The sequence below is a fragment of the Ornithorhynchus anatinus genome, chromosome 10 (assembly GCF_004115215.2).
Source record: "Ornithorhynchus anatinus isolate Pmale09 chromosome 10, mOrnAna1.pri.v4, whole genome shotgun sequence".
NCBI lineage: Eukaryota > Metazoa > Chordata > Mammalia > Monotremata > Ornithorhynchidae > Ornithorhynchus > Ornithorhynchus anatinus.
In genome coordinates, this window is record NC_041737.1 from 12,816,569 (window position 1) to 12,841,501 (window position 24,933).

Here is a 24,933-nt window from a genome sequence, read left to right on the forward strand (position 1 = left end):
AATCCTGGGTCAATGCAAAACTTTCTTAAGTGAGGCAAGGTAACAAATTAATTAGCTTGTTCTAAGTCAGTTTGTTGCACATTTCTAATATTACTTTACCTGAAAACAGAAACTCCCCAAATAAATAAAGAGAAAAGCAACATTAATCTTTTTTAGAAAAGCAATCCTCTCTACAGAAGCACTGATACCTTAGTTATGGACCTGCTTTCCCTTTTGACGGTGTTTTCCATAAAACAAAAATCTGATTTTCTCCTCAGATTTCAGCAGACTTCATGTTTCTACAGCAACCAAGTTTTTCATCCACTTCTCCTGAACCATCTGACTAAGGTTGTTAAAAAGTTACCCTGACTGACTTGACATTTCACCTCCATTCTCTCCCCTGGTTTACTCTATGGAGGAAGTGATTGAAAGCAGAAAAGAAGAAGAAGATACATAAGGGGGGCCCAGGTTACTCACAAACTACAAGACGACTCTGAATAGCTGAGTTGGCTGATTTGTGGTTCATGATGCACCCAGTTTTCCTATAATGGGGGTTACTGTCTTTTGCAAAACATCATCTTAAAGAAAAATCACACTTCAGAACTAACTGTGCCTGATACCACATACAACCAGTGCATGTAATCCAAACAGGTGTGCATTGTGGCATAAAAATTCCTTAAATTCCCTCACAGCATCCAAGCCAAGCGCGGAGCATACATGCACATTGTGGCAGAATTGAGAGTGCACAAAATTGTTCACATAAATCTACACGGGTCTTGTTTCCACATCTAATCTGTGGTATGAACTGAGCATGTAGGCTCTGTCTCTTTGGATGAGAAGGGGTGGTAGGCTCGATCTGGGGTCAATGCAGCTCGCACCTGTCCAAACATCCACAACACCAACCCTTCTTCCTCACGCCCACCCGAGCAGCCCATGTAGAAAGGCTTCCCCAAAAAGTATGAAGAGGAGCCCCAGGGATTGTGGGATTATTTGCCTTGCTAAAAGGTGCACTCATGTTGATTCTTATTTTCACCTAAAAGGTACTATGGAACACAGCGTTCAGCAGTAATTACTCCAAAGACAAAATTATGCTGAATCAAATTCTAATGCATGTCACATATGGCAACTTGCCATTATTACTATCCACTGCAGTGCTCCACAGTAAGGACAGAAATAATATTATTATTAACAATAATAATAATATTTGCTAAGCGCTTAACTATGAAGCACTGCAGTAGATACAATACAACTGGATTCGACAGTGTCCATTCTATGAGAACAGTGTTTTTAGGGAAGAGAAATGAATGAACAAAAGAAGAAATGGTGAATAGGCAAACAAAGATTTTCCAGGAAATTCAATGCTTTTGGAAATGAACTTTAAGCTTCAATCTGTTCTTGCATTTTGCTCTGCTTTGTGCTTCTATCGATTTTTAACACTATCTCATTCATCTTACCCTGAGATACATTAGCTTGGGGTATCAATTTTAAAAAATTGACTGCTGTTAATTTGATTGCAAAAGTTTTACTTAGATCGAGTACTTCTTCCAAGATGATTCTTTTATCAGCTAAAGTCTTTTAGTTTCTATAGTTTTAGTTTAGCTTGATGTGTCCAGCCAATCTGAAATCACGCATCCAGGAGTTCTACCCTGGCTTCCAGCTCACGTGATTAATTTCCACCACTGCCCAATGAGCATTTTTGCACCAACTAAGTACTAAGTACTCACCACCTTCTATAGCATAAACACCCTATTACTTTAATCCCTGTCTTTCTTCCTAATATACATAACATATTCTAATGTTTGTGTCCCTGTAAAGACTGCAAGAACAAGGACTATGTATGTTAATTCCACTGTACTTCCTTAACTGCTTAGTACAATGTTCTGCAGACAGTAGGGGCTCTATAAATACGATAGATTGGCGTATCGGTTCCCACAGTTTTAAGGAGTGTCTTGTAAATTACAGGTGACATCTTTTCATTCTTTTAATCCATCATATCCATTTTCACTTCCTAGTTCCCTTCCCTTCCCTTAAAAGTCTTCAGTTACTCCATTTTCCCCTGTAACCTCATATTAAATGCTTGAAAAGGCCCCAATGTTCTCATGCATACTTGGGCTGGGCTGGCCCAAAGCACCAGCACCTGGAACAGTCCCACCCAACGTGACACACAGGATTTTTCCAGACCTGCCCAAGCCAACGGCAGTGCAGCATTAATCAGTTATTTGAGCCCTGAACTAAGCACTTGGGAGAGTACAATACAACACAGTTGGTAGACACGTTCCCTGCCCACAACAAGCTTACAGTCTAGAAGAGGAGAAAGATGTTAAAACAAATTATAGATATGTACATAAGTAGTTGGGATGGAGGGTGCGGCGAATACTAAGGGCTTAAAGGGTTCAGTGGGCATAAAATAAACCCTTTACTACTGCACAGGTTTTCAAACCAAATAAACATGGCTGTCCCTAGAGCAGATCACTGCAAAGAGATTCAAGCGTGTCTATTCACTACTCCCTTTATACATCTAGGAAATGTGGTAGACTGTGGCTAACGGAAAAAAAAATCAATGAAACATTTCAGTTAAACTGAAAAAAACTGTAAAACAGAGAAGAGGGGACAGGGAAGTGGGAAAGTGTTGGAGATAAGGGGCAGAGCAAGATCGATTTCCACTTGAAGTAGCTGAGCGAGGTTTAAAATTTCTGTGGCAATCACCGTGGAGAATATCTCAAACATTTTGAGACAGTATAATTACAGCTCAGCAGAACTGAAAAATGAAGTCAAAAATGACTTGAAGTCAGAGGTGAGCCTTGAAGCAAGTTTCTAAATGGTACAAATGGAATTCTACTCTGAAGGTATTAGGAGAACCAATTTTGTAATGGGAATAGTTAAAAATTAAGCTTCCCTTGTGCAATATATCTCAACAGAATAAGAAATGAAAACATATTTCTATATTACAATTGTTTATAATAGACCCTGATTTAAATGGAAATAAGTCAGGAGTTAATATTGGTTATTAGCCTAACATATAATAATAATGGTATTTGTTAAGTGCTTACTATGTGCCAGGCACTGTACTAAGCACTGGGGTGGATACAAGCAATGAGGTTGGTCACAGTCCCTGTCCCACATGGGCTCACAGTCTCAATCTCCATTTTAAAGATGAGATAACTGAGGCACAGAGAAGTGAAGTAACTTGCCCAAGGTGTCACAGCAGACAAGTGGTGGATCCGGGAATAGAACCCATGACCTTCTGATTTCCAGGCCCATTCTCTATCCATTACACCATGAGCAAGATCAAGATTATTCGGCCAGGTCATTTACGATGACCTTATTAAGCTGCTTTTTAAAATAACTTCTTTCAGTTTCTAGCTTTTTTGTACTCCTTTTTTGTTAGATTTGGATGGAAGTTTGGAGGCTTGTTAATATCAGGAATTTTCAGACTGTAGGGAGCAGGGGGTGCAGACCCAAATACCTGAGGCTGGGGAGGATATATGTACCCCCCAGGATAAAGAAAGGGGCAAAGACATTCATCCATTCATCCATCCATATCTCTCTCTTTCTCCCTCTCTTTCCCTCTCTCGTTCTCTCTCCCAAGACCAAGGAGGGGGACACAAAGACATAAACAGAGCTACAGGGGAAATACAGGGAAAGCAACTGGGGTTTGGCGGGGGCCCATTTGCCTTGTGACAGCAGGTGAAGCCCTGAGTACCAGCCTGGGAACTGGAGAGAACTTTGGTCCAGAGTCCTTTAGAACCAATATAGTAGTGGTAATAATACTGATAATACTATTTGTTAAGCACTTACTATGTGTTAAGCACTGTACTTGACGCTGGGGTAGATTCAAAAAAATCAGATCCCACATGGGACTTGCAGTCTAAGAAGGAGCGAGAACAGGCATTGAATCTTAATAATGTTGTAATTTGTTATAATAATAGTAATGTTGGTATTTGTTAAGCGTTTACTATGTGCCCAGCACTGTTCTAAGCGCTGGGTAGATACATGGTAATCAGGCTGTCCAATAGGGGGCTCACAGCCTTTATCCCCATTTTACAGATGAGGTAACTGAGGCACAGAGAAGTTAAGTGACTTGCTCAAGGTCACACAGCTGACAAATGGGGGAGCCGGGATTAGAACCCATGACCTCTTACTCCCAAGCCCGTGTCCCTTCCACTGAGCCATGCTGCTTCCCATTATTTATAATGGTGGTACTATAAATAATGATGGTATTTGAATCTTGTAAGCTCATTGTAGGCAGGGAATGCGTCAGCTGTGCTGTTCTCTCCCTGCACACATTAAGTGTTCAATAAATACCACTGATTGATTTTACAGATGAGGTGACCGAGGCACAGAGGCATTTAGAGGTCAAACAACCGTGAATTAGAACTCAGGTCCTCTGACTCCCAAGCCTGTGCTCTTTCTGTTAGGTTATGTTGCTACCCTAAATTATTGTTATTATCTGTGAGTCTATATGGAGAGCTCCTAATATGTGGGGATTGTGTTCCTGAAAAACCTTGGTTTATGAGGGGGGGAAAAAGATCACTTTAGCTATAATTGATTTAATGGGAATTAATGAGTTATGGGATAAATAGACTGTAATCTCATCCTCTAGATTGTAAGATCCTTGTGGGCAGGGAATGTGTCTGTTTATTCCTATACTGTACTCTCCCAAGCAGTTAGAATAGTGCTCTGCACAGTAAGTGGCCAATAAATACCACTGATTGATTGATAAATTCTTCCGTATATTAAAAGTGGTGAAGGCAAGAAGAGCCATTTGCTATTTTCTCCCCTAGGGCCTAATCCACATTAAAATTTAGGGATTGTTATTTAGAGAGAATGTATTCATTTTTCATAGGATTTTCAGAATGTATTTTCAGAATAACATCTTGGTTTATGGCAGAAAGATAAACCTGGGTTAAAAACCAAACCAAATGAAACTGTTTAGACAATGCCAAGCAAATACACTTAACTAAAATGGTGGAGGGAAACCAGGAACTGAAATATAAGGTGTTTCGATAAATTTTTTAAAGAGACATTTTCTACTGAGGGATCAAGAATGTACTCACTAGATCTAGGGCAGAACCACCACCGAGATACTCCATGATTATCCAGAGTTTGGTATCCTGCAAAAAAACCCAAAAAACAAAAACACACAAAGATTAGAATCATGCCTTTCTGCCATTCATTTCAGAAAAGGTACCCTGGGAGTGAGGATTAAAAAACCCGCTCAATAACCACAAATGCTGACCAATAATTCTTATAACTGCATATGGCAAACATCCCTCTTCTGAATATCAAAAAGCCACATTTTCAGATGTCCAGATTGTTTTAAGATACATGGGATAGACTATTTCTAGCTCTCCACTGACCCAAAACTCCTGCTGCAGATGGGCTAAAAACAGCCCACCTTGTCAAAAGTTGAATGGAGCACTTTGTGGCTTCAGTCAATTGTATTTAGGCAGTCAAATGTATTTATTGGGTGCTCACTGTGTGCAGAGCACTGTACTAAGTGCTTGGGAGAGTACAATACAACAATATAAGAGACACATTCCCTGCCCACAACAAGCTTACAGTCTAGAGGGCTTAGAAGAGGAAGTAAGGACCTGGTGCAGAGTTTCAGTTAGCAAGCATGGCTAGCATGCCTGGGTCCCATTTTTGACCCCTGGGTCTAGGCACACATCCTAGACTCTATCTCTAGACTGGAAACAAACTGGGTCTTCTCAGTTATCTAAAAAATGGGCCATGCAGATACTTGAGTATTTGCATTAAATTCCCCAAAGAAAATGTTTTTCCCAGAACTCTGATCCTGTTTGGCTACTTCAGAAAGATACACAATTAGACTATTTCTGATTTTAGGAGACAAAGACAACTCTTCTTTTTAAAATGGTATTTGTTAAGCACTTACTATGTGCCAGTCACTGTGTAAGCAATGGGGTAGATGGAGGATAATCAGGTTGGACAAGTCCTGTCCCCTATAGAACTCACAGTCTTAATCCCCATTTTACATATAAGGTGACTGAGGCACAGAGAAGTTAAATAAAATGCCCAAGGTCTCAGAGCAGACAAGTGGCAAAGCCAGTGTTAAATCAGGGATCCTCTGATTCCCAGGCCCGTGCTCTTTCCACTAAACCACACTGCTTCCCCCATCGTCATCAGAACATGTCAAATACATGAGGCGCCGCAGAACTGATCCCACTCTGGTCATTGGATCCATACATTCTGCAGCAGTGAAATGGCTAAACCTTTTTTTCAGGGGTCTATAGTTCTCCTTCCCACACCGCCAGAACAGTTTCCTTCTTCAATATGTCAGGGGAGGGCTAGTGATTATGAGCTAATCTCTCAGGGGCCTTGGTAATTTCCCCTTACCGCCACTTAGGAGTTTCAGAGAAGAGATATAAACTCCATCTGCAGCTAATTGTGCAATTCTATACCCTGAGAACATTTTATTCTTAACCCCAGCGAGTAAATTCACTCAAATTCCACCCTCACTTAACCTATTTACAAGTTATCCTCCTCCCCATTAGTCAGCAAAAATTGCATCTGATAGCCCCAGATAAAATTTCCTAAAGCAAACAAGATAGCCCAAAATAAAGCCATGAAATATGAAAATGCGGTGCTATATTTCCCATTCTTTCCCTATAACAGCAACCACAGATTAGCAAGCCCTAACACGATCTCAATAAGCGGCTTTTAAAGTTCTGAAGCTTCCGCTCTATTTGAGCTTTTAATCAACGTCAAATGCAATTTCAATTAACCACTCAATTTTCAAACACTAACATTATCCATTAATTGTACCTAACTGTCTTTGCAGGTGAAATAGCAGCCTAACTTCTATTACTGCTTATCCGATTCATTGCCTTGTCTTGTGATGCATTTTCAATCAATGGTGTTTGTTTATTGAGTGTTTTTCATTGCCTTGTCTTGTGATGCATTTTCAATCAATGGTGTTTGTTTATTGAGTGTTTACTGTGTGCAGATCTTCAGAAAGTACATTACAACAGAGTTGGTAGACATGTTCCCTGTCCACGATAAGCCTGCAGTCTAGATGGGGAGATAGACATCGATATAAATGAATGCTACAGATAAGTATGTAAGTGCCGTGGGTCTGAGGGTGGAGGCATGGTGAATATCGGGTCAAAACTCCTTAGGAAGCAATTTATCCAGGGTCTCCCTCCTTGTGACCCACACCTCCAGGGGTCCAAAGTCTCCTACTCACCACTTAAGGAGCCATCGTCAAAGCTCTTTGGGAATCACACCTCCTCTAGGAAGCCTTTCCTGATATTCTTCCCACCATATCCCCCAATGGCCCTTAAGCACTTCAGCATTCAAAAGCGCTAATGTTATATATGTTAAATAACATATATTTATAGTTACTCCTCCAGTCTATAATTTATCTCAGTGTGTGTCTCCCCTTCTAGTCTTTAAGATCCTCAAGGGTGAGGATCACGTCTTCTAGCTTTCTTAAGCCCTTAGCTCAAAGCTCTCCCTACAGTAAAGATGCTCAATATATACTGTTGACAATGATGATGAGGTACCTTTTATGAATAGCAGCCCCATGCCCCAAGCTGCAGGGAGGGGAGCGAGTGACAGAGGGAGGGGACTGAACCAGAGAGACATCACTTAGATAACACTCCCAAAATCCATTCCATGTCTATCAGCCCAAAGGAAGAGACATCTGTAAGAAGCCTCCAGTAAGCCAAACATTGTGAAGGCATTAGAATGCAAAAATTCCCTAGATTCAATAGTGTTTACTGAGTGCTTAATATGTGCAGAGCACTGCACTAAGCACTTGGAATGTACAATTTGGCAAGAGAGACAATCCTTGCCCAATGATGGGCTCACAGTCTAAACGGGGGAGATAGAGAGGAAAGCAAAACAGAACAAAACAAGAACAAAACAACATCATCGGGATAAATAGAATCAAGGAGATATACACCTCATTAACGAAATAAATAGAGTAATAAATAATATATACAAATGAGCACAGTGCTGAGGAGAGGGGAAGGGAGAAGAGCGGGGGTGGTGGGTAGGGGAGGGAGAGCAGAGGGAAATGTCTGTGGGACAATGCTCAAATGTGTGCTTCAAACAAGAAAATTGGACCAAGAGTACTTTTAGCAAAGAATTACTTTGAAGTTGCCCACCAGAACTTGAGTTTTCCAAGAGGCATACATCATATATCCTCAATTCCACTCAACCTAAAAAAAGTCGATTTAAAAAAGATTTCATTTTAGCATATGAAATTACCTGAAAAAGGACTACCACTGTATTAGCTACTGAGTAGGCTCTAACCATTTTTTCAAGGAATATGATCCAGTATGTCTTCCCCACCTCCTAGCAACATTCAAGTCTGCATGTTGGAATAAAACACTACTAAAGACTCAAAATAACTTGACAACAGAACTTGATTTCCTGCAAAATATGGTTAAAAAATAATTCAAAATACATCTTTTTTTAAATAAACCTGGAAGCTATATACGAAATTATAAGACTAAAGACACTGCTGATTGTCTTAAAAGCCCTTATTCTAGGCAGTAGTATCTTGCAGGTGTGTCTAATCACACATACACACACACCCATGCTCATAGCTAACTCTCAGCTATAGACTAACTGCTGCTAATTACCAATGTAGATTATCACAACCTTTGCAAAACTATTTACTTCCTGATTTTGAAGGCACTTATAAGGGAAATAAAGCAACATAATTTGATAAGACTATGTGAGGACCTATTTTGCCACTTAAAGCAACTTTATCAAAAAGAATTTGGAATTGATGCAAGGATAAAATGAGGTCATTAATGTGTAAACAGAGAAAAAGAGTCTAAAAAAATTTAAGGTATTAATATTAAGATATTTTATTAACCCAATGCAAGGCAAAATACAAGTATGTGGCAAAATTTTTTCAAACACCTGAAAAGAGATTTCCAAGCAAAATATACAAGCCTATTCTACTGTCCTAACACAAAAAGATATTGTTACAGTAAGACATCAAAACTCAATTTTCTTCCTCAGAAAAAATTTGCTTCCTCAGAGAAAATATAATAGAAATATAATTTACTTGCCTTCCTCAAGGAATGTCCTAGGTGATTATTCTGTCAGAAATCTCCATGACTGATGGCATAGCCCCAATAAGTTCTTTTCCTTTTTGCACAACTAGGACTAAATCACAAGTTTTTTGGTTCCCTGAGCCAAGCTCTTTCAATTAACAATAGTGATAAGTTGTAAGATCCAGGCATCAGAGTAAAGAAGGGAGGGTGGTAGGGAAGTCAGCAAAGAAACTGATGTAGTAATTAATCAATCAATGAAAGGTATTTAATGAGAATGTACCATGTGCACAGCATTGTACTAAGCACTTGGAAAAGTACTATACAACAGAGTTTGTAGGTGTGTTCCCTGCCCACAGCAAGTTTCCACTCTAGAGTTAAGCCACAATATGACAAGTACCTGAACCAATAGGATAACCAGTCATATTTTTTTGGCAGAAGAGGCCAGTATGGGCCATAGTGGGGAGAGACAGGAGGCAGGGAGATCAGCAAGGAGGCAGCTGAAGTAATCAAGGTGGGATACGATAAGTGCTTGGATCAGTGTAGCAGCAGTTTGGATGGAGAGGAAAGCAATGTTGTGAAGGCTGAACTGACAAGTTTTGGTGACAGACAGAATATGTGGGTTGAAAGAGAGAGATAAGCTGAGGTTAATGCCATGGTTACGGGTTTGTAAGATGGAGGATGGAAAAGTCAGGGGGAAGATAAGGAACTCTGTTATGGGCATGTTAAGTTTGAGACTGTAAACTTGTTGTGGGCAGGGAATGTGTCTATTATTGTTGTACTCTCCCAAGCACTTAGTACGGTGCTCTGCAGATAGTAAGCTCTCAATAAATATGATTGAATGAATGAAATGTCAGCGGGACATCCACGGCAGGAAGAAATGCAAGACTACAGAGAAGGAGAGAGATCAAGGCTGGGGATGTAGTTTTGGGAATCATCCACATAGAGATGGTAGTTGGCATTTAGATGGAGAATAGAAGAGGGCCCAGAACTGAGCCTTGAGGGACTCCCACAGTTAGCGGGTGGGAGGCAGAGGAGGAACCCACAAAAGAGACCGAGAATGAGTCTATTCTAATCGATGGAGAAGAAAGAGAGGACATGTTGTGGAGGAAGAACGGATAGTATTTGGTGACAGACTGAATATGGGGACTGAAAAAGAGGAAGGAGTGAAGGATAATGTCGAAGGTACAGGCCTGAGAGATCGGAAGGTTGGTGGTATTCTTAGTTGAGATGGGCAAAGTTGTGTGGAGGAGAAGATTTGGTAGGGAAACTGAGGAGATCAGTTTTGACATATTGAGTTTGAGGTGCTGGCAGGATATCCACGCAGAGCTGTGCTGAAGGCAGAAGGAAATGCAAGATTGCAGATTAAAGCATCATGGCTAGCGAGGGAGATTTGGGATTCAATTACTTATGGCTAGTAGATCATGCCATGTGAATGTCTGAGCATTCCAGGAGAATGAATGAAAACTGAAAACAGAAAAGGACTGAGGATTAGAGCAAAATAAAGTTCACCAGCTTTGGCAAGAAAGATGCTGTTGGTAACCTAGGAGAGAGAGGTCTCAGTGGAGTGAATGGGAAGGAAACAAGATAATAAGAGAGTAAAGAAAGGAATCAGAAGGGAGGAAGTGGTGGCAGTGGATGTGCACGGCCAGGTCAATGAATTTGGACAAGAATGGGAGAGGGAGATAGAAGATGAAGTTAGGGTCTAGAGAGGGTTTTTTTAGAATAATAACAATAATACCATTTATTAAGCACTTACTAAGCATCAAGCACTGTTCTAAGCACTATCTTGATAATGTTGTCTTGTTTTTGTTTTGTTCTATTTTGCTCTGCTGTCTGTCTCCCCCGATTAGACTGTGAGCCCATCACTGGGCAGAGATTGTCTCTATCTGTTGCTGAACTGTACATTCCAAGCACTTAGTATAGTGCTCTGCACATAGTAAGCGCTCAATAAATACTATTGAATGAATGAATGAATACAAGTTGATCAAGTAGGACACAGTCCCTGTCCCAAATGGGGCTCACTGTCTAAGTAGGAGGAAGAACAGGTATTGATGGGGAACTAGGAGAAATCTTGAAGGCAGAGTGGAAGAAGCCATCCAAATGAGCTGCTGAAGATGGAAATCAAGGAGAGAAGAGTGGTTTCAAAGGGGATAAGGATTGTGATACATTTTTGAAAGCAGGCAGAAGGCCAGTTGACAACCTGTGAGAAAGATGAAAGGGAGAGAGTGCCACAACAAGGACCAGTTCATAAAGCAAGTTCAACCACTTCGGTCAAGAATGCAGTTTCTCAGACCATTTTAGAACATTACATCACTACTTAGTAAAGCCCCAATTTGGGTCCATGTTTAATGCTGTCTACTAAAACAACAGCTGGAGACTTTCACATAAACTCATTGACCAGCATTTTTTAAAAAATCCTTCATGGTTTATAATCACAATAATGAACTAAGGTCAGACACTCGGGCAAATTAGCAAACTGCTGAGTTAATATCCCTCAGGCTTTGCACTCTTACAGCTGGTCATTAATTGCCAGGAAGTGCCTAACCCCAAGGTCAGTATTTCCCATATAGTACAAAAATTCTTTTTGCAAGCCTTAACTAACTCCAGGGAACAGCAAAACATTTATTACTTCCACTCACAAACAGCCTTGTGTTCATAAAAATGTCCCAACAAAACCTGTAACAATCTTGGTCAATAATACAGGGCCCAATTTTCTAGCCCCGAAGTTCATTTTCTAGGCTTTCTAGCACTGAAACTCACACTCAAAGTTTGCAAGTGGGTTTGTACAAAGTTTGTACAATTTTCACAAGAATATATCACATGAATAGCCCCACAGCCCATTTCATTTTACTGATACAGTTCAACGAGGCCTTTTTAGCTTTTCCCACAAGACCATGGCAAGTCCAAAGAATCCTAAACTCTAGGAGGCCATGGTCCAGATATGGTGTTGGGTGTAAAAGCATTTTGTTTCGTTTTAAATTTGGAAGATTTTTCTTCCCTTAGTACCTTGAAAACAATCATTCCACATTGAAGTCATCCACTTTAAACCTTCATATAATCAAACTCTTTAATCAATTAAAAAATAGTTTCAGCATCTATTTGGGAGAATACATTAGAGTTAGTATTCATTCAATCATATTTATTGAGCGCTTACAGTGTGCAAACCACTATACTGTCTGTACTCTATTTAGTAGGCATACTAGTAGGCATGATTCCTGCCTACGTGGAGTTCACAATCTAGTAGCAAAGACAGAAAGTAAAAAGAAGTTATCATTAGGAGGCGGTAATAGAGTATAATGATAAATTCATAACAGCTTTACTCTGGGGGACTCTTTTGTGGGCGCCTCCTCTGCCTCACACCCTCCAACTAAGGGAATCCCTCAAGGCTCAGTTCTGAGTCCCCTTCTATTCTCCATCTACACCATTCCCTTGAAGAATACATTTGCTCCCACAGCTTCAACTCTATGTGGATGATTCCCAAATTTGCCTTTCCAGCCCTGATCTCATTCCTTCTCTGCAATCTCACATTTTCTTCTGCCTTCAGGATCTCTCTACTTCGCTTTCCCACTGACACTTTAAACATACCCAAAACAGAACTTATCTTCCCACACAAACCCTATCCTCCCCTTGTCTTTCCCATCATTGTAGACACCACCACTATCCTCCAACTCACAAGCCAGTAACCTTAGCATTATCCTAGACTCATCTCTCTCATTCAACCCACATATTCCATCAGTCACCAAATCCTGTCAGTTCTACCTTCAAAACATCATTAAAATCCGCCCTTTGTTCTCCAAACTGCTAAAATACTGATTCAAACAATTATCCTATCCCCTCCTTGACTTCTGTAACAGCCTCCTTATGACCTTCCTGCCTCCCATCTCTCCCCACTTCAATCCATACTTCAATCTGTTGTTTGGGTCATATTTCTACTACCCAAGTGCTTAGATGATGTAGAAATGCTTAAGTGATAGTTGGGTGGAAGAACTTTCATTCTAACTGATTCTTCCACTTTCATTCTCTTCCCATCATACACTGTCGAGTCGTCTCTGAGCCATAGTGACATCATGGACACATCTCTCCCAGAACGCCGCACCTCCAATTTCATTCTAATTGTTTTTAATGTAATCCTAAAGCCTATATGTTGTTCTGTAGCATGCTGACTTCCTCTTCCAAAAGTAACTAGAATTTAATTATGGTACTTAAGTGTGCCAAACACTGTTCTAAGCACTGGGGTAGTACAAGTTAATCAGGTTGGACACAGTCCCTGTCCCACACTGGGCTCACACACTTAATCCCCATTTTTTACAGATGAAGTAACTGAGGCACAGAGAAGTTAAGTGACTTTCCAAAGGTCACATAGCCAACATTTGGAGAGCCGGGATTAGAATCCATTACCTTCTGACTCTCAGGCCCCTGGTCTATCCACTGCGCCATACTCCTTCCCATCAGTCTCCCGTCACCAAAGTCACTTGGGATGACTTGGCCATGGAAGACCTTTGTCTAGTTTGGGGATCTATAATACACTCCTTTCATAACATAGCCCTTATTCATGTCACCAGAAGAGCAAAACATAGTAGTAAACAATAGATAAGGATTTGTGAACAGCAAATTGTGACCATTTTATATAATCTCCTGTATTACATAGTATCTTCACCGATGAACTGGACAAGTGAATACGGCTTTGCCCACTCTATTATTAGGTGGGTACATGACAAGCTTGAAGACTGCCCACAGTAGGTAGTCATCAATGGCTCACTTGCCCAAAGTGGGTAGTAGTCATCAGTGACTCAACTGGGGTGTTGGAGAAGCATACTGGAGCTTCCCAAAGATTCATCCTGGGAATGGGTCTAATCAGTACCTTCATTATATCCTGGATAAAAGAACTAAGACCATACCAAATTTTCAGATGACACTAAACTGGACAGACCTGTTGGCTTACCCTTTGGAACACATGAATAGAATTCAGAGAGACTTAGATAATATTAATAACAATAATGGTCTTTGTTAAGCACTTACTATGTACCAAGCACTGTTCTAAGTGCTGGGGTAGATACAAGGTATTCAGGTTGCCCAACGTGGGCCTCCCAGTCTTACTCCCCATTTTACAGATGAGGTAACTGAGGCACAGAGAAGTTGTGACTTGCCCAAAGTCACACAGCTGACAAGTAGCAGGGCCAGCATTAAAACCCACAACCTCTGGCTACCAAGCCTGTGCTCTTTCCACGAAGCCACACTGCTAAAAAATGGTTCTTCAAAAATAGGATGAAAATTAATAGGGACACATGCACAGTACTTGCTTCTTGGGAGGAAAAGCAAACACCATTAATTTTAGGATGAAGAGAAATGTATAACTGAGCACAAATACCACAGGAAAAACCCTGCATGATGAAGGATGTATTAACAGAAGTGTTGCATGCAAAATTTGGGAAGTGAGCCTTCTGCCGAATTCTCCATTGGTCACACTTATATTTGAGCACTGTGTCTACTTCTAATGCACTTTAAAACAGGGCATAAACAAATTCAAGAGACTCAAAAGAAGAGTAACCAGTTGATATCTCTAAGTCCTTTTCCGTTATAATGATCTTTTTGACCGGGGAATTTTAGGAACTCTTCTTTGTTTTTTTCCATCTTGGCACATATTCAATTATACAAGTATAGACAGCAATCTCTCACAAACCAGACATCCTGTGGCAATCCCCATCAGAAGTCTGAATATATGCGGGATGAAGAAAGGTCCTGGTCTAAATTCGCACATGAACACTGGTTATATCAGCAGGAGGCAAGCATTTTTTTTTATTCCTTTTTTGGTCATATTCTTCATAGGGAAACCAATATTAGGTAGCATATTAACAAATTTCTTAGTTCACCACAAGTACTCCAACATCAAGATATTAGTCTTGTCTTGTGCTGTCAAGTCATTTCCAACCCACAGCAACTCCTTGGACACATCTCTCCCAGACCGCCCCATTGCCATTTCCTATCGTTCTAGTAGTGTATCCATGGAGTTTTCTTGGTAAAATTACAGCACTGGTTTACCATTGCCTTCTCGCAGTAAACCTGAGTTTCCACCCTCGACTCTTTCCCATGCCTCTGCTGCCCAGCACAGGTGAGTTATGACTTGTAGCAGATTGCTTTCCACTCGCTAGCCACTGCCCAAGCTAGGAATGGAATCGGTATGCTTCTGCTTGACTTTCCCTCCTGTAGCTGAGACTGGTAGAGTACTGGAAACTCTGCAGGTGCGATCCTGAGAGGGGGCAAGATATTAGTAGCAGAAAACAAGTAGCCTTTCCTTTTACTCCCCTTTTTCTCCCTTTTATCATCTCTTCCTTCTCCCTCTGTCCCCATCTATCAATTTGCCTTGGTCTTACATTCCCTGAGGCCCCAAACCTCTGATCCAGTTCTGCTGTTTCTCCCTCCCCAACCCTGGGACCAGAGTCCATGGGGGAGAAGATGGTACTGGGGTTCTTATGACTGGGCGGCCCAAGGTGTTTGTTTGGTGCCTAAACATGGCTATTCTTTCCTTTTCTTCCTGTCACCAGAGTCTGGCAACCAATCAGTGAGTATTTATTGAGCATTTTACTCACTGTAGTTAGTGCTTGGGACAGTACAATACAACAGAGTTGGTAGACACCATTCCCTAGCTTGGCAATCCTAATTTCTTTCTGTCAGGTTCCTAGGCCTCTTTGGGCCAGCAACTGAGATTTCTGGCACTCAGTCCTGGAGGGCTGGGGTAGAGACATGTCAAGAGACCCAAGACTGCATGAGGCCAAGTCTGTTGTGGGACAGCTAGGAGCAACAGTTGATATCATGGAGCCCATCATTCTCTCTGGGGATTTCACTTACATTTAAACAAAACAACTTGTAGGGAATGGCAGGGTCTGATTAGGTCAGCAGGTTGAAAATCTTTTGTACAGAACACTCATTTTTCTTAACTTTCCTTAGTATTTGCAATATACCAGCCCAAACTTCAACAGCAAATAAATCAATGGTATTTACGGAGTACTTATTGTGTGCAGCACTCTATTAAGAGCTTGAGAGGCTATGCTCAGGTATTGGGAGATGATCTCTGACCTTAAGGAGCTTATTGCCTAGAAGCAGCATGGCCTAGTGGATAGATCATGGGCCCCGGAATCAAAGGACCTGGGTTCTAATCCCAGATCCATCATTTGTCTGCTGTGACCCTAGGCAAGTCAGCTACCTCAGCTACCTCATCTGCAGAAAGGGGATTCAATACCTGTTCTCCCTTCTACTGAGAATGAGCCCAATATGGGACCTGATTGTCTTGTGTCTACCCCAGGGCTTAGTGCAGTGCCTGGTACATAATAAGCACTTACACATGATTTTTTAAAAATTGCATTGTGATTTTTTTTTTTAACAAATGATTGACTCCAAAAGAGCCTCCTTTTGGACTGCCTCCAACTCAATGAAGTGGTGGCTTAATAAGGCTTGAGGATCGATTCTTGTTGACTACAACTGTATTCAAGTCTTAGAGTCTGTGTTTAATTCCCAGTTTCATATTCTTTCCCACCACTTAGGATAGTATTCTGCAAACAGTAAGCACTTCATAAATACTATCACCACCACTACTGAGGCTGGAACAACATTTCAGTAAAAACTACCAATTTCTGATAGAGCAGTCCTTCTCTAATGTCAATTAGTATGTCCTAAAATGTCAAAATGAATAAACAAAAATCAACATTTCAGTCAATCAATTGTATTTAATGAGCACTTTCTGTACTAAGCACTTGGGAGAGTACAATACATCAGAGATGGGTAGACATATTCCCTGCACACAGGAAACATAACTATTTCAATGAGAAATTCAATAATACATTATATTTTTGGAGACCATGCTTGTGATTTTTTTTATGCCATGATGTTTCTTGGAGTGTTTGCTGTACACTGAGATACTGAATACATCATTTTTATACTTGGATTCCCCCTTCTCTTCCCCTACCTTAAATATATACATGCATACACAGTACTATATTGCATACCAATTTTCTGGAACACACCAAACTCATATGCCTCATGTTGTGAGTTCATATTTCACTTATACACTGCATTCTAGCTTTGTGGACCAAGGGAGGAACCACATAGTAGTCTCTGCCTATCACTGCTGAATGTGAATGTTCACAATACCACAATTCTCACTGTGAGAATCTCAATCCATCCCCCAAACTAAATTTCTTGGCTACTCCATTGTACTTCAGAGCTGAAGTAGCATTTAGAGAAGCAACGTGGCTCAGTGGAAAGAGCCTGGGCTTGGGAGTCTGAGGTCATGGGTTCAAATCCCAGCTCTGCCACTTGTCAGCTGAGGGACTCTGGGCAAGTCACTTAATTTCTCTGTGCCTCAGTTCCTTCATCTGTAAAATGCGGATTAACTGTGAGTCTCAGGTGGGACAACCTGATTACCCTATATCTACCCCAGCACTCAGAACAGTGCTCTGCACATAGTAAGCGCTTAACAAATACCAACATTATTATTATTTTGTTTCATGTGATCATACAATCTCTTTGCTCTTCCTTGAATCACTGACTCTACCAATAGAGCTCTTTCTTGAGTTTGATTCTCAATCTAAATGTTCAGCCCTTTCTGCATTTTTGTCTGGCTAATAAAAATAGTGGCATTTTCTAGGCACTTACTAGGCATCAAGCCCTGTCCATAGCTCTGGGGTAGATACAAGTTAATCATGTCAGACACATCCCCTGTCCCTTACAGGGCTCACAGTCGAAGTAGGATGGCTTGCGGGTGTTGAATCCCCATTTTAGAGATGAGGAAACGGAGGCACAGAGAAGTCAAATGACTTGCCCAAGGTCACACAACAGGCAAGTGGCAGAGTTAGGATTAGAACCCAGGTCCCCTAATATCTAGGCCTAGGGTCTTTCCAGTAGGCCATATATAGAACAACATTATAGCACTTCAGGGAAAGTTTGCTGCAGGAGGTTTCTCTCTACTAGATACACTCTCAATTTATAAAGGCCATAAATCCTGGCCAGGAATGATGGACCTTCTCTATTAGCAAGTCTGTCCAACAAAACCACTGTCTCTAAGGAAGTCAATATTATTTTTTGCTTCTTCATGGGTGACATTTCGCTTTATGAACCATTTCATCTTGATGTATCACTTTTAGAACCATTTCCTCTTGATGTTCGTCAGGGCTCATGGTAAGCATTTATTAATGGCAACATATAGCTGGTAAAGTCAAGAAGCTGTGATACTGAGACAATATCCACTCTTACACACAGCATGTTGCAAAAATTGCGTGGGGGAGAGAAACCAACTCAGCTTAGATGCATCTACACACCTTAACAATTACACCTTATGTATTTTTATAATGCAGGCAATTGTGCAAAAAAGTGTAAACTGAGGCCTAACTAATGAAGAAAAGAAATCAATGCCCTAAATAAATTTCAAATGCAATGAATAAATCCATGAATGATTAGAAAATGCAATCACATTTTACTAATGAGGGTCAGAACACACAATTTCTGCATTTCTGCATTTTCTGAGCTTCTGAAAGCACACTATGGCAAATAAAAAATGCAGTTTGCAAGAGTGTACTACTTACAATTTTTGATTGTTGGCATTATACTACCACTTTTAGACCTGAGGATATCCCCACCTGAGAGTTGCATAAGCAGATTTACTTAGGGAGAAAAGGGACACATTGTTTCAAATTGGTAAAAGCACTAAAAATAAGTAATATTGCTCTTCCCAGCCCTCTGTTAGTTCAAACATATTTCAAAACTGTGACTGTGTCCCAATCCAAGAGTTGTACTCTCTACAAGGGACAGAGGGATGTAGGCCATTTTTGCTTCCGTTTTCAATATTTACTTGACTTAGTCTGCAGAAAGAAGACGGGAATAATTCCTACACTCATGGCAAAAGGAGCCAATTATCTTGTTCATGAGAGTACCTCAGGCTCTGAATCCAAATGCTAAAGAACACCACATATGATGTTGAGAGGGATGGCTGAAGTAACCACCTACTAAAAGAAACCAGCCTTTCTTACCGAGCACACAATAGCTGAGAAGAATTTTCAGAGGCTGCATCACCCAGATATCAATTTGTAAGACTATTTCAAAGATCATCTAGATATCAATTTACATCAATGCAATAACCACATAGGTAGACAATCCATAGTATTTACTGAGGGCCTGTGTGCAGAGCACTTTACCAAGCTCTTGGGAGAATGAAATAGATCTAAAAGTCACAATTCATGCCCAAGGGAGTTTATAATGCAAAGGGACAAACACACACAACAAATTACAGTTAGGAGGAAGAAGTGTCTAAATACCACAGCATATAAAATGGTATGTACAAAAGTGCAGTGGGAGGCTGAGACGCAAATGCTGAGATTGACAGTTGGAAATACATAATCTGAGATGATAAATTAATAGGGGAATGTTTCCTGGTTGAGGTGAGAATTAAGAAGTGTTGTGAATAAAGGGGAGCTGAAGACTGGTTTTGAAGGGAGGGAAAATTCTGGGAAAGAGAAGAATGGGCCTGAGGGGCAGGAGGAGGAAGAATTGGAAATAAGGATGATGAGCTTGAGAGTAATGGAGGCCAACCTGGGTGGAGTAGCAGGATCAAGCAATTGTATTTACTGACTACTTACAGTGGGCAGAGCAATAAAACTAACCACTCAGAAGAAGAGAGAATATAAATAAGGAAGAATTCAATAGACAGGAACTTCTGCTTGGCTCAGAGAGGAGTAAGTACCCTTTGAAAATCTTTGAGGATTGGGCAGGTGTCAATCTGTTGAGCACTTACTCTGTTCAGAGCACTGTACTAAGCACTTGGGAGAATACAAAAGACTTGATAGACATGTTCCCTACCCATAAGGAGCTTGCAGTCTAGAATCCAGATGTGTGCGGGATCAATATTTTACAAAGTTGACCTGAACAGCAGGGTTAAGTGCAAACTGGACAGGGGTGAGGTTGGAGGCAGGGAGTCCAGTGGGGAGGCTGATAAATAGTTTAGCAGGAACATAAAGAGCATCTGTCACCATTTCCAGAATTCACCTCTGCAGCAAATTTACTCCTTAGGAATACAACAAACTATGCAATATTAAAAAAAACACTTGGAAAGTTAAAGCCTTCAGTAAGAGAATCAAATTAATATTATCCAGAAATTATTAAAACAATAAATTTAAGTGGTACCTTTTTTGGAGAGAGGAAAAATACCACAAGAATGGAGGTACCAAAAATCATTATCACCAAATTATAAGGGACTCCATAACATGTTTTTCAGGCAGAGTGGCCTGAAGAGGAAAGAGCACGGGCTTGGGAATCAGAGGTTGTGGGTTCTAATCCCACTCCATCACTTATCAGCTGTGTGACTTTGGGCAAGTCACTTAACTTCTCTATGCTTCAGTTACCTCATCTGTAAAATGGGGATTAAGTCTGGGAGGCCCAAGTGGGACAACCTGATTACCTTATATCAACCCCAACTCTTAGAATAGTGCTTGGTACCTAGTAAGTGCTTAACAAGTGTCATTATTATTATTATTATTATTATTATTAATAACTTGGTTAATGTCTACTCTTTGTAAGGGTAAATGCATATTCTTGTCTCTGCAAGGTTCTTGGCATAAAACTTCCCTTTTTAAATCATTCGCTGACTCATGAAACACTCTCTCTTATGACCTGAAATCTGGGATTTACATGCCTCACTGTTTAAAGTTGCCTAGAGGAGGGATGTTGCTTCTGATCTTATTGGCATCCTGATGTCTCTGGACTTAGTGTGCTCAAACCATTTCTACGTTTCCCAGAAACGTGAGGACAAACAGATACTTAGGATCTAAAAATTACTCTCAAGAGAAAACAGATGTCTCTTTCCCCTTTCCCAGAAGTTCCATCTGTTCTAAACCCATTGGGAATTAAGATGACTTCCCAAACCAAGCAAGAAAAACATTTCACTCTTGTGAAACTGACTGGATTACTCCTACTATATAAACTGCACTGGGAAGGAGATGCAATTTGACAGTGCTGCATGGTCTAGTGGAAGGAGCACAGTCCTGAGAGTCAGAAGACATGGGTTCTAATCCCAGCTCTGCCACATGTCTTCTGTATAACCTTGGGCGAGTCGCTTCACTTTTCTGTGACTCAGTTACCTCATCTGTAAAATGAAGATTAAAACGTAAGCCTTGTGTGGGACAGGAACTGTGTCTAACCTGATCACCTTGTATCTACACCAGTGCTCAGAATGGTGCTTGGCACACAGTAAGGGCTTAACAATTACCACAATTATTATTATTATTATTATGATCCAGGTCATTGGAATTCTGGAGGCATGGATGTGTAAGCCACAGACTGGTAAAGAACAGCAATCTAACAACTAAATCCCGAGGCACCGGCATTATCAGCATTTCAGCACTATCAAATTTTGGCCTCTTTGACTTCAAGGCATTCAGTGAAATGAGGCTTAGGGAGGAAAACCAGAGAATCCCAAGATTTTGCTCACGGAGTTCAGAGACAGACTCTTTATTGGCCCAAATTTTGATGATGAAATAATACGTACTATAAGCTGCAACGACATACTGAGGAGTCTGAGGCTTAGCTACAGGAGAAATTGCCAGTTATAATCGGAAGAGAAACCTATCCATTTGGAACAAATCACAGATCGCTGCAACAGGCAAAATCTGTTTGTCTTTATTGTGGTCATTACTTTCCTCCTAGTTCCTTTTCCGAACTTTTAGGTGTGTTCTGATCAACACATTTGGCTATTTTTCATGATGCTATGTTAAAAGCATCCATCCAACATCTGGAAGAAATTACTACCACCAATTTAAGAGTCGTGCATCTGATCATGTTTATATAAAATTTGCATGGACTTCCTGAGTGTCTGAAAATATTTCTATAGTTTGTCATCTTCTCTTAACTCCATTACTCATTTTAGATGAACCAAGCATAGACTCTTCTTGGCTAGCCAAGAGGCTAGTTCAGATCTTCCAAAGGGGCCGATCTACAACCATTCTTTAACCCATGCTCTGTCATTTAGGACTAGAGATCAGATGCTTTAAGTTGGTATTATCAGTGCTACTCTCATTTGCTTTTTTCCTTTTTAGGTCCTCGGGCAGCTGTGTCCAACCCTTTCAGAATCCTAAAATATGTTCAAAACATCGCATGACTCTTTGGAACCTTTCTTCACCAGAGGGCCATATCAATGAGCTCAGGGAGTACTATGATGCTTTAATTAGATAGGAAACCTGACACATTCCATTCTAATACAGAAGAAAAGTAAGTCAAGAGAGTATTATCAAAGCTTCTTGAGATTTGTACCAAAGGAGAACTCCTTCTCCGCAAGCTTACCAGTTACAGAAACTGCTTTCTTCACCACCATCACTACTACCACCATATGGTATTTGTTAAGCGCGTACTACGTCCTGGAGTAGATATGAGGTAATCAGGTAGGACACAGTCCCCTGGCCCACATCCCATTTTACAGATGAAGGAACAGGCACAGAGAAGTTAAATGACTTGTCTAAGGTCATAGGGTAGACAGATGGGAGAGCCGGGACTAGACTCCCAGGACCTTCCGACTCCCAGTCCTGTGCTCTATCCACTTGGCCACACTGCTTTACCACATTTCTTTAGGGGGTGGGGCAGGAGGAATGAGGGAGAAAGATGGGGAACATGTCAGCACAGACAGGGTGTCACACCCAGGCCAAACTTCCAGGTCCTAGCTTGCCCGACAGGCTTGAGCCTAAATCCAGCTCTAAGTCATTTTACAGCTGCACCTGGGTGAGTCCAACCTGACTTCAGAGTGGATGGGAGAGGGAGAATGAGTACTTCAGGGATCGGGTGCATGAATAGGTGACACTGTGCATGCTTAATAAAGTAAGGGGGGTGAAAGTACCTGGGTTCTACACTCCCAGCTCCACCACTTGTCTGCTTGGTGATCTTGGGCAAGTCACTTAACTTCTGCATACTTCAGTTACCTCATCTATTAAATGGGGATTAAGCCCCTTGTGGGACACAGACTGTGATTATCTTATATCTACCCCAGTGTTTAGTACAGCTCTTGACACACAATAAGCACTTAAATACCATTTTAAAAAAAATGAAGGACCAGTGGGAATGGACCCACCACAGAGCTCAAGTGAGGATACCAGTATGGCCAGATGCCAGGGCTCATCTGAGTCATGCTCATTTGGAGCTGAATTCCAGTGTAGTTTCATATCCAAAACTCGGACTATTATTAATAACACAGTACCAGGTAAAAATGATTCTATTAGAACCAAAATGAGCCCCAGGGAACATAAATTGCTAGTTGCTAAGGCATTTTCCCAAATTTCCCATCCACCAAATCAACTAGAAAAGCTATTACACATTAATTTAATAAGACATTCCCATTTTTCAAACCACAAGTAGGGACAACAGTTAGTGCCTGGGTGTGGTATCTTGGTTTCACCTTAACCATCTCCATATGTATTTCTCAAGTCAAGTTTTACTGCTTAAATTAGCCTTTACAAGCACAAACCTAACTGGCAAGCAGGCACAAAAGCGGCATCTTGAAATTTCTTTGTAGGCCTCTCACAACACAGAATGCAGAGAGGTAAGTGTTCTGAAATCAAAGGATGTGAAGGCCATGCAAAGAAATACAGAACAAAGAAACTTGAAACTTAAGAGCAAATTTCCATGGTCCAAGAATAACTGGCTAGAATGAAAATGGAATTCTATTTATGTTTCAAGGAGGTATGTAGATTTGTAATTCTAAACACTGCCTGAGGAGAGAGGTATTGCTGGAATGCTCTTGGTGCTATCAAGAAGCTCTTTCACTAGTAATGTTTGCTCTTTTACTAACCTGTATATCAAAACAATACTCTCCTAACTACAGTTTACAGTCTTGGGGGACTTCAGGAGACAGGATGATCTAGTGGAAAAAACACAAATCTGGGAATCAAGAAGTTCTAATCTATGCTACGCTATTTGGGCAAGTCATTCAACATTCTTTGACTCAGTTTCCTCATTTGCAAAATGGGGGGAAAAGATTACCTCCTCCTCATCAATATTTATTGAGCACTTCCTTTATGCAGAGCACTGTACTACACACTTGGGAGAGTACAACAGATTTGACAGACAATACCTGCTTCTCTTATCCTTATTTCATTAGAATGTTGTAAGAATTAAAATGAGATGACTGATATGAGAAGACTGTGGAAAAATAAAAAAGTGCTTTGTAAATTCAAGGTAAACCAGTTCTCTTATAATATGTGGTTACATTTTTAATGAACACCACATTAAGCAAAATTTGTGTTTTAAAATGGCATGCCCTGTATGGACATTGAGCATAAACATACTACCATTTCTTTTGAAAATTGTTTTTGAAAACATTCTATTCAGACAGGTGCATGTTGTTGGTCAAACAGCAGCAGTTCAAAAAAGAGTGAAAAAACACTTGGAAGAACTCTATATATTTTACTCAGATATGTTCATAGGTATATATACACACACATGTGTATATATCAATCATTCAGTCAGTCAATTGCATTTATTGAATACTTACTGTGTGCAGAGCACTGTAATAAGTACTTCAGAAAGTACAGTACAACTATAAACAGTGACATTCCCTACCCACAACAAGTTTACAGTCTAAATGTGGGGGAGACAGACATCTATCCAAATAAATAAAAGTACATATTTGTATATAAGTGCTATGGGGCTGGGAGGTGGGGAAGAGCAAAGGGAGCAAGTCAGGGAGATTCAGAAGGGAGTGGAAGATGAGGAAAAGTTGGCTTAGTCTGGGAAGGCCTCTTGGATAAGGCTTTGAAGGAGGGGAGAGTAATTGTCCGTCAGATTTAAAGAGGGAGGGTGTTACAGGCCCGAGGCAGGATGTGGGCTAGGGGTCAGTGGTGAGACAGGCAAGATCCCGGCACAATGAGAATGTTAGCACTAGAGGAATGAAGCA

General features: G+C 40.7%; 1 protein-coding gene and 1 non-coding gene across 3 annotated transcripts in view; both read right to left on the bottom strand.

Annotated features, from left to right (window-relative positions):
• Positions 1–24,933, bottom strand: part of STK24 (serine/threonine kinase 24) — a 58,872-nt gene that overhangs the window by 19,419 nt on the left and 14,520 nt on the right. For both annotated transcript variants that reach the window (XM_007671862.2, XM_007671866.3), the window contains one exon: positions 5,037–5,093. In XM_007671862.2, the coding sequence (XP_007670052.1) occupies positions 5,037–5,072 (36 nt within the window). In that variant the 5' untranslated portion in view covers positions 5,073–5,093. The remainder of the gene's footprint in view (positions 1–5,036; positions 5,094–24,933) is intronic.
• On the bottom strand, positions 15,134–15,271 carry LOC114814935. The gene has a single exon (XR_003762730.1). It is a non-coding gene; the product is annotated as a small nucleolar RNA SNORA7 (small nucleolar RNA).